At 38.5% G+C, this 11049-nt stretch overlaps 1 protein-coding gene across 1 annotated transcript; it reads left to right on the top strand.

Moving 5' to 3' along the window:
• The first annotated feature begins 7849 nt into the window (after nucleotides 1-7849).
• LOC102483259 (olfactory receptor 2A5) lies at nucleotides 7850-8800 on the top strand. Its single transcript, XM_006153829.1, has one exon. It carries the CDS (start codon nucleotides 7850-7852, stop codon nucleotides 8798-8800), a length of 951 nt encoding a protein of 316 aa, XP_006153891.1.
• The last annotated feature ends 2249 nt before the right edge of the window (nucleotides 8801-11049 follow it).

The raw sequence follows: 11049 nt of genomic DNA, 5'->3' as shown, positions 1-11049 counted from the left end.
TCGCCCATTAGTAATCCCCAGTAGGAGAAGTGAATGTAGCATTCTTTATTGACATTTTCCAGGAGGGTGGGATGAGTCTAATGGGAGTAACTCCTGTTTGCAGCCGCCGCCCTACACAGCTGCCGCCTTAGTGGATCCGCATTCTTTCAGGATTATTGTAAAAGTTATAGTAAGGCTGGGGGTGCCTTTATGGGGTACCGGGGTATGGCAATAAGGCCATGGCAGAGAAACTGAGTACAGGCCAGTACAGCAACACAATGAAGGTGAGGTCCAGAACTCGTAAAACTGTTGACCTTGCAAACAGTTCTCCTTGCTCTAGGCCTGAGGGGCAGTTCTTTCATACTCAGCTTGTGTTAACTGCATGGTCCCAGCAGTTGATCATCTTTTTCCCAAACAGCTGCTTGAGTTCCTTGTGTATTCTGATTATCAGACCCTTATCTGATGCATAATTTACAAAAATATCTTCCCATTCTGAGGGCTGTGGATTCAGACTAATTACTGTGTCTTATGCCATGCAGAAACTTCTTAGTCTGATATAATCCCACTTGTCTATTTGGGGGATAATCAACTGTGTATTATTTAAGAAGTCTTTCCATACGATAATGTCTTCTAGAGTTTCCCCAATGTTTTTTAGAAGCAGTTTTATAGTTTGAGGTCTTAGATTTAGATCTTTGATCCACCTTGACTTGATTTTTTTGTCAAAGGTGAGAGGTAGGGGTTCAAATTCATCTTTCTGCAAGAGGAAATCCCTTTTTTCCAACACCATTTGCTGAAGAGGTTTTCCTTTTCCCACTGGATTGACGGGTACCCCTTGTCAAAAATCAGTTGACTGTGTGTCTCTGGCATTTTGACTGGAATTGTGTTAAATATGTAGATTAATTTGAGTAGAATTGCCATTTCTATTATATTAATTCTTCCAATTCAGGAACATGGGATGTCCTTCCACTTTTTTGTGTCATTTTCAATATAATTTTTAAGATTTTCATAGTTTTCTTTGTAAAGGTCTTTGACTTCCTTAGTTAGGTTTATCCCTAGGTATCTTATACATTTCGTGGCTATGATAGATGGGATTCCTTTCCTCAGATCTAACTTGTTCAACTTGTTCATATATGGAAATCTTATCAATTTTTTGGATGTTGATTTTGTATCCTGCCACTTTACTGTATTCATTTATTACTTCGAGAATTTTTTTCACAGAAACCTTTGGGTCTTCTAAGTATACCATCATGTCATCTGCAAATAAAGATATTTTCAACTCTTCTTTGCCTATTTGAATGCCTTTTATATTATTCTCTTTTCTGATTGCATTGGCTAAGACTTCCAGCACTATATTAAAAAGCAGTGGAGAAAGTGGACAGCCTGGTCTAGTACCAGTTTTTAGTGAAAAAAGTTTTTAGCTTACCCCCATTTCATATAATGTTAGCTATAGGTTTTTCATATATAACTTTTATTGTGTTGAAAAATGACCCTTCTATACCAATCTTGCTAAGAATCTTAATCATGAAGGGATGTTGTATTTTATCAAATACTTTCTCTGTGTCAATTGAAATGATCATATGCTTTTTTTTCTTTCTTTCTGTTAATATGGTGTATGATATTTACAGTCTTGCATATGTTGAACCACCTTATATCTCTGAATAAAGTCATGTCTTCATCTATTTTGGTAATCAGGATGATGGAGGCTTCATGAAATGAATTTGAGAGGTTTCCTTTCTTTTGGATCTTTAGAAATAATTTGAGTAAAATGGGGGTTAACTCTTCCTTAAAAGTTTTATAGAATTCAGAAGTAAAGCCATCAGGATCTGGGCTTTTCATTGTTGAAGGTTATTTATTACTGATTTAATCTCATGACTTGTTCTATAACAAGTATTTATTACTGATTTAATCTCATGGCTTGTTCTATAACAAAGTCTATTCAGATTTTCTATGTCCTCCTTATTCAATCTTGCTAGATTGTATGCATCCAAGAATTCGTCCACCTTCTCCATGTTCTCTTGTTTGTTGGCCTATAGTCCTCTAATGATATTTTGTATTTCTATTGTGTCTGTTGTAATGTTGGCTGTTTCATCACATTTTTTATTTATCTGGTTTCTTTTTCTTCTTCTTTATCAGTTTAGCTAATGATGTGTTGATCTTGTTCATCTTTTCAAAGAACCAGCTTTTACTTCCATTTATTTTCTATATAGTTCATTTACTTTCTATTTCATGTATTTCTGCTCAAATCTTTATTATTTCTTTTCATCTGGCATTTTTTAGTTTTGTTTGTTTTGCCAGTTCCCTGAGATAAGATCTTAGGTGGTCTATTTGCCACCTTTCTATCCTTTCCTTATGCACACTAATTGCTATGAATTTCCCTCTTATGACTTCTTTTTGCAGTGTCCCATATATTGTGGAAGCTCATGTATTCATTATCATTTATTTCCATAAGTTTTTTTTATTCAGATTTAATTTCTTCAGTAGTTAAGGAGTCATTCAGAAGTCTGTTGTTTAGTTTCCATGTATTTGTGTATTTTTGAGGATGTTTCTTGAAATTAATATCTAATTTAATTCCATCATGGTCAGAAATGTGCTGACTATAGTTTTTATGCCTTTGAATCGCTAAAGGCTTGATTTGTATCCTATCATATGGTCAGTCTTTGAAAAGGTTCCATGCTGAAGTGAGAGAAATTTATATTTTGTGGTCTTAGGATGGAACGTTCTTTAGATGCCTGTCAAGCCCATTTGATTTACAGTTTCTTTTAGATCCTATATCTTTCTGCTTATATTTTTGTCTAGAAAATCTGTCTAAAGGAGATAATGAGGTGTTGAGATCCCCAACAATTATATTGTTGCAACCTATCTCTCCTTTTAGCTCCAGCAGTCTTTCCTTCACATATTTAGTTGCTCCTGAGTTGGGTGCATAGATATTTATAAGCGTTATGTCTTCCTGATTAATTAGCCCATTCACTAGTATATAATGCTCTTCTTTGTCTGTTCTTACAGTCTTTGTCTTAAAGCCTATTTTGTCTGAAATCAGTATCACAACTCCAGTCCTTTTTTGATTTCCATTTGCATGGAATATCTTTTTATAGCACTTCACTTTAAGTCTATGCATGTCTTTATCCATAAGCTGTGTTTCTTGTAGTCAGCAGATAGAGGGTTTCTGTTTTGTTTTGTTTTGTTTTGTTTTTTAAATCCATTCAGCCAGTCCGTGCCTCTTGACTAGAGAATTTAATCCATTAACATTCAAAGTTATTATTGATATATCTGGACATATTCCTATCATTAAGTGAGCCATTTTCTTGATTGTTTTTTACTTTCTTAAATACTGTCTGACTTTTTAGTTTTCCTGGTATCACACTCCCTTGAAGAGCTGGTCTGGAGTTGGTAAATTCTTTCAGGTTTTATTTATCTGAGAATATTTTTATCTTTTTTCCTATATGGAGGATAATCTTGCTGGGTATAGTAATCTTGGTTGAAACTGTTTTTCATTTAACACTTTAACTGTATTTCCCCATTCTTTCCTACCTGCATTGTTTTTTATGAGAGGTCTGATATTAGCCTGATGGGGTAACCTTTGTAAGTAACTTAACATTTTCTTTTTGTCAATTTTAATATCTTGTCTTTGTCTATGGTTTTGGCCAATCTGGCTATCTGAATTTGGATATTTGACTGCCTCTTTAGGTTTGGAAAGTTTTCTTCCAAGATTTCATGGACTAAATTATCAATGTCATTATTTTCTTCCTCTTCTGGGATACCACTTATCTGAATGTTTGGGCACTTGATAGTACCTAATATTTCTCATATATTATCCTCATTTTTCTTGTTTGTTTTCTTAGTCTTTTCAATACTTTTTTCTAGGTCTGACCTTTTATTTTCTACACTTGAGATTTAATCTTCTGCATAACCTAATCTACTTTTTAAAATAATTATTTATTTTATTTTATTTATTCATTAATTTATTTTAAGTTGACCAGAGAGAGAGACAGAGAGAGAGAGAAAATGAGAAAGCAAGTCACTAGGTCTGGGACTTGAACCACGGTCAGCCATGTGGGAGTGTCCAGCACCTTAACCACCACACCACCTGGTGGTCTCCCTAATCTACTTTTAATACTTTTGAAGGAGGTTTTAATTTCCTGTATCACCTTCTTATCTCTAGTAATTCTGTTTGATTTTTTTCTATGGTGTCTACTTCTTCTTTCAAATTGTGAAAGGTCTTCCTCATCTACTGGAGCTCATTATCTCTTTTTTCTTGCATATCATTTAGTTTGGCCACTGCAAATATTCTGAATTGTTTTCTGACATTTCCATGAGTTCCATTGTGTTGTCTGTGGGTGATTAGGAATTGATGTTTTCCCTTGGGGAAGAAACGTTTGGTTGGTTGCTCATATTTCTTGTGCCTCTATGATGGTTCCTACTCATCTAGTAATCTGTATGTTCCTTTCTAAATTATTGAAGGTGTCTCCAAATGTTCAAAGGTGTACAGGAGCAGGAAATTAGAAATCTCTCTCCTGCTCTGCCTCCCTATTGCCCACAAGCACCTTGCACTGTTCTCACTGGTCCTGGGTGACCCAAAGTCTTCCCGTTTCTAGAGAACAGGTATGCCTGAAATTGAACTCCTGAGCTTCAACTCAGTAACAAAGAAGAGGTCGTGTGCCATACAATATACAAAGCACCGGAAGTTCTGAGAGTCCAAAGGTGGGGGTGGGTGGGTGGTGAGCCATGGGTCTCAGTTGTTAGCCCTCCAGCCACAAGCAGCCCACCAGCAAGGCTCTTAGAGTTACATGCATCCAGATCTCATCTTTCCATTTAAACTATAGGCCCAAGAAAAACAGTGCTCTGAGCAGCCACTCAGCTAAATGGCTAACTGTAGAGGAAGCAAGATTTAGCACCAAAGATAGTTCCGTGTAACTAACAAACACCAACGACTCATGCCTCAGGGACCCAACTCAGATTCAGTTTGCTCATTTACCCAACATTTATAAATATCTACTCTATTCCAGGTGCTCTAGAATCTGGAGATACACAATAAATCAAGGAAATAAAAATCCCTGCATTTTTTTGAGGGATGACCATTAAAAAAAATTCATAGTACCTTATAAGATGCTAAAGGCAAAGAAGAAACAAAATAGAAGATAAGGATAAAGAATGCTGAATGTTTAAATTTTAAGCAGTAAGGTGAGAAAAGAACCAATTATTTCCAAGGAAGATAACATTTGAACAAATAAGGTGAGGACTAAAGCTATCTGGGGAGAACTTCAGCAGTGGAAAAGCAAGTGAGGAGTAGCAAGAGGCTGGAGGGGGAACAGCAACATGGCAAGAATGGACAAAGCAAGAGGCAAGAGAAAGGAGATGAGGCCAAGGAGGTGATAGAAGACGCACATAAGGACTTTGGCTTTCCTCTGAGTGATTCAAGAAGCCACTGGAGGGTTTTGATAAGATGATCTTCGTGATATGCTCATATTTAGTAAGTTACTACAGGAGAAGAGAGTGGAAGCTGTGGGACTAGTTAAGGGATCCTAACAAGAGAAGGTGATGATTTGGACCAGAGGGATACTAGTGGAGATAATGAGAAGCAATCTTTGAAAGGAAAGTATGTCTTCAAAAGGGAGACAGCAATATTTGTAGATATATTGTATGTGTGGTGTGGAAGAAAGAGAGAAATTAGGAACACAAAGTTTTCATTTGTTTCTGTCGTAGGCTATGTGCTCTCACCAGAGAGAGACAGAGAGAGGGAAAGTGAGGAATTGTTCCTCTGGTGGAGATGATCACACCATAATTTCCTGTTTTCCATTTTCCTCTTGGGATGTTGGGCATGCATGCACATGCACCCAGCAGGTCTTTCAAGCCACCAGGTCTGGGAGTAGAACCATAAAGTTGGCCATATGACTCCAGTGACTTAACCATCACACCACCTGCTGGCTTAAGTTTATTTATTTATTTATATTTTTATATCTTAGTGACCGCAAAGGATGGAATTGCCATTAAATGAGCTGAGAAAGTACTGAGCTATGCAAGACACAAGTTTACTAGGGAAGATTGGAAACTTGATTTTGAAAGTATAAAGTTCAACTTGCCTATTAGACAGCCCAATGAGGATAGATATCAAGTAGGCGGTTGAGTAGATGAATTCAAGAAACAGATCCAGGATAGTGACACATTCCAGATTTCTCGGCATATAGTTGGCATTTAAACCTTAGGATGTAGCCACAATTAGAGTCAGGAAATTCAGATCCTCCCAACTCCCATTCTAGTACATACTGCCTCTAACATGAGCATGAGCATCATTTTCCTCATCCATCTGAACCTGAGTCCTGTGGGCTTTATGGGGTGATATAAATTGATATCTGTCAATTTATAGCTGTCAGCCTTTCATTTCCTGTGCAATGTCTTAGACATTAAAATTCTGGGTTGGTGGGTGGTATGGTGGTTAAGGTGTTGGACATGCAAATGGCTGGCTGCAGTTTGAGTCCTGGAAATGGCAGTTTGCTTTCTCACTTTCTCTCTCTGGTCAAATTTTTAAAAATAATAATAAATTAAGTAATTCTTTAAATAAATAAATAAAATTCTGATCCAAGATTTTGTGGTTTTCTATTTTTTAAAAAATGTACAAATTTGCAATGTTTTGCAATATGTACTTTATGCCCTTCAAAACTATAAGTATAACAAACCAGTTTTCTCTCACAATGTCATCATGAGCAGACCAATTTTGGTTTGGTGCCCTGATGAATCTTGCATGGAATCTGGTGATGTGAGAGACATGTTTACCTTAATGTGGTAAGGGAATGAGAACTGGAGTTTGAGTGATGGCTCTATAACTTACTATTTTTTTTAACCTTGGTTGGTTGATTTCATGAAAATAAAAATAAGGATATGGACCTTAGTGGATAAGTGTAATTCTATTAGATTATTAGATATCCATATTAATCTAATAGAATTACACTTATTAAACAGAAAGTGTTCTGTTGCAGTTATTTAAGGACTATCAAAAGAACAAAGAGGAAGGAACTTGTCAACAACAGGTGCTGCTGCTGCCAACGTAAGGTCAAGGACTGAGTTAAAATCAAACTGAAGATCCATCTCTACCCGCTTCTCAACTTTCTCCTATAAACGTTGTGGCTGTGGAGAATTCCTCACTAGTTTTTAAGAAAAGTTCCAGACACACAGGCACCTCATTCCCAGGTAATATGTTTCATCTCTTTCAGAAATGCCAACGCCGCAGAGTGGGTTTCAATTCTTGAGTCTCCCTGGTCATCTTCACATGTTCTTCACAGTCACTGAGGGTTAGGTTGGGAAGGTGAGTGAGGGAATAAAAGTTCTAAGGGAAAGACTCTTTTCTCACGCCAAAAACAGTTTATGTGACATTTTCAAAGGTACAGCATCAGAGAGAAAGAAAGCAAAAAGAAGGAAAGTGATTTGTTTGTTTATACTATTCTTTCTAGCACCCATTAGTCCTGATATTTGAAAGAATCATTTTAGGAGCTACATACAGGCCTAGAACTTTTTGGCTTGCTGTAAAACATTTTGTATTTCCTTATTCTCTTCAGTTTGGTTTACTCTATGTGTGTGTATGTTCTGTGTGTGTATATTGGGAGGGAGTGAGTTTGTTAGTAAAATTAAGACTTTTTTGTACAGTTCCCACCATGTGGCCCTTGGAATTTTATCAAGGCAAATTAATTAGACAAAGCAACAAGCACTTATAGGATCCCTACTACATTCCCAGAGCTATGCCGGACTAACGGATGGAATATTCCTTGGGTGCGGAGGGGGGGATTCCCCGGGCTCTTTTAGCCACACCTGTGGAACTCACAGAGCATTTTTTCTTTCAGGCTTCAAAGATATCAAGAATATGTTCTCTTCTTTCCTCAGAATGAAAGCCATTCATAGTCGAGAAAATCACAGCTCTATAACTGAATTTGTCCTCCTGGGCTTCTCTAGAAATCCCAGAACCAACTGGATTCTTTTCTTCATCTTCCTCTTCCTTTACTTATTTACAGTCCTAGGCAATGGGCTCATTGTCACCCTGATCAGAGTAGATGCTCGCCTCCACACTCCCATGTACTTCTTCCTCAGCATTCTCTCTCTACTGGACCTCAGCTATGCCACCACCACTGTGCCCCAGATGCTGGTTCATCTAGCAAGCAAAAATAAGACCATTTCTTATGTTGGGTGTGTGGTCCAGATGTATGTTTTCCTGACCTTAGGTATCACTGAGACCTGGATTTTTGCAGCCATGGCCTATGACAGATATGTTGCCATATGTCATCCACTCCATTATGGGGTCCAGATGAGCCAAGGCTTGTGTGTACTCCTAGCAGTCAGCTCAGCACTTTGTGGTCTTGCCTGTGCCCTTGTTTATACAGTCTTTGCAATGAAACTGCCCTATTGTGGCCCCAATGAGATCAACCACTTCTTCTGTGAGATTCCTGCAGTTTTGAAGTTGGCCTGTGCAGACACATCCCTCAATGACCAAGTGGACTTTATCTTGGGTTTCATCTTGCTTCTGATTCCATTATCTCTCATCCTGGCCTCATATGTCCGCATCTTTGTGGCTATTCTAAAGATTCGTTCCACCCAAGGACGAATCAAGGCCTTCTCCACCTGTGCCTCACACATCACTGTGGTCACCATGTTCTGTATCCCATGCATGATCATGTATATGAGGCCAGGCTCTGAAGCCTCCCCGGAAGATGACAAGAAGTTAGCCCTGTTCTACAACGTAATCTCCGCCTTTCTTAACCCCATCATCTATAGCCTCCGGAACAAGGATGTAAAGAGGGCTTTCCTTAAGTTCATTGGAATGAGTGAGGACACTGAATAAGCCGTGGACTAGGGCTATCTGTCATGCCTCTGGTCTCTCATCTACACTATCCACACTTTTGCCAAAGTCATTGGAGTGAATTTATCTCACAATGAAGAAGTCAAGGGAAAAATTGATTTTCCAATGGAACTATTAGGAAAAGACTCCGAGAGAACTGTGTTTAAAGTTTAAATACGTTATTAACCTTCTGTGGCTTTGGAAAAGTCACCTAGCTTCTCTGAGATTTAATTTTCATATATGTAGAATGTGTTTCATGATATTCATTGTGTCTAAATAAAAACTAACTTTATTAAGCCCTTCTACATGGCAATATCTGTCTTAGAACTGCATATACACTTTTCATTTTAATTATTATAGTAACACTAGAGGTAGGTGTTATCATATCCCTTTCTTTTTTTATTTTGAGAGTTTTTTTTGCTATAGGGTATGTGTGCTTGCCAGAGAGACAGTAAGTGAAAAATCACTCCACCGTCCCTCAGGGGAATGACCGCACTGCAATCCCTTCTCCTCCATTCTTCTCTCAGGATCTTGGGTACACACGCACATGCGCCCAGCATGAGTTAAAGCCACTGGGTCCAGGACTCGAACCGTGGTCGACTACATGGGAGTCCAGCAACATAGCCATTACAACTGCTGGTTCCTCAATATAATCTTTTTGAGAGATACAATTCAACTCATAAAATTAGCTTCAGTCTGAATTTGCCATCTGTCCTAACCCTATGGGCCAGTCTAGTCACCTGGGCTCCAGAGTCTCAGTCTCATTGTCTTCTCCTTCAGAAGGTCTGCCTCCTTGCCCCCAAGAGAATTTTCTTCTTTGTGTTTCCATAGCACTCTGTGCCTTTGTATATGCTGTTCTCCCAAGGGTCCCTCAGTGAAATCTTCATGTCTGTTGACAACAAGCAAAAATGATCACTCCTAACTCTGTACCTTGCACAGTGCCCTGTGCGATCCTTATCACAGTATACTGGGATGTCTTAACATTTATCCTAATTAAACCATGAACAGAAGGCACAGCCCATGTGCCTTTAATATTTGCATAAAATGTGATACAGAGTAGATGTCAGAAATTGTTTGTTGGATTAAACTGACTATACTAATGAAGGAGAGAATGATTTAAAAATAATAATAATGGGGAGTTTGAAAATACCGTACTATCTATAATATGTCCCACTAATTCTCTCCTTCAGTGCTCATGGGAGATGTCACTGATCAATCATGGCAGTTTTTTCTTGGTGAGCCTTGATGTTGTTCAGAATCTGTCACAACCCAGTGGGCTAGACAGTTCCCACTAACACAGTGACTATATTTGCCATCTCTGGTCCCAGAGGCAGTGGTTTTATATCAAAGAAGGATACTCATATTATATTCAGGCTTCTCATATTATATCATCCAAGGAGCTAGATCTCTATGCTTAGAACTGATCACAGTTATGGAGTACCTGCTGTGTGTTCTGCCCCACTCAGGAAGCAAGGGTGGTTGAGAGAGATAAGTTGTAAAAAGATAAAAAACTTGATAAAGCTGAGTTTGGTTACAAAAATAGAGATTTGGGACCAGTAGATGGTGTAATGATTATATTGCTGGACTCCCACATGGCCAACCATGGCTTGAGTCCCAGACCTACAGGCTTGAAACTCACGCCAGCCACATGTGCAAACACACCCAAAATCCCGAGAGAAGAATGGAGGAGAAGTGATTGTGGCATGATCATTCCCCCTAAGGGGTGATGTCTCAATTTCTGTCTCTCTGTCTCTCCAGCAAACACACACACCCTCTAGCAAATATCTCTCTCTCTCAAAAAAAAGAATAAATATAGACATGTACACACGTGCTGGGTATGTTTTTCAAGCTAAACGTGTAGGACAAGCAGACCATCTGTCAAACACTGGGGAGTCAGGCCAAACATAAAGCATATGCTTATTTTACTACAGCATTTCATATCTGCTCATATTGTTATTGTCCAGTTTTACCAATGAGAAAACTGAGGTAGACCAAGGCTGGTCTCTTGTTCAATATCACACCATTACTAAGTGGCAGAGTCAAGGATTTTATCTCAGGTTTTCCTACTACCCAGGGCTTTGCTTTATCAGTTGCTTCATCTTGATCCCGGTTCTGTTATTTTGGGACATATTCTGTTCCCTGCAGAAAATCAGTTTTGGAAGGACCATGGAATGTCAGTACTCAGTGCAGGCCAGTGCCCAGAAGAGAACGGTGAAGAGGTTGGAGTGGAGCATTCTGAGAGTAAAGAAGAG

The sequence above is a fragment of the Tupaia chinensis genome, unplaced genomic scaffold (assembly GCF_000334495.1).
Source record: "Tupaia chinensis unplaced genomic scaffold, TupChi_1.0 Scaffold000387_1, whole genome shotgun sequence".
NCBI classification, from domain to species: domain Eukaryota; kingdom Metazoa; phylum Chordata; class Mammalia; order Scandentia; family Tupaiidae; genus Tupaia; species Tupaia belangeri.
Note: the sequence above shows the minus strand (reverse complement) of the source record. Positions and strands in the feature narration are given on the sequence as shown.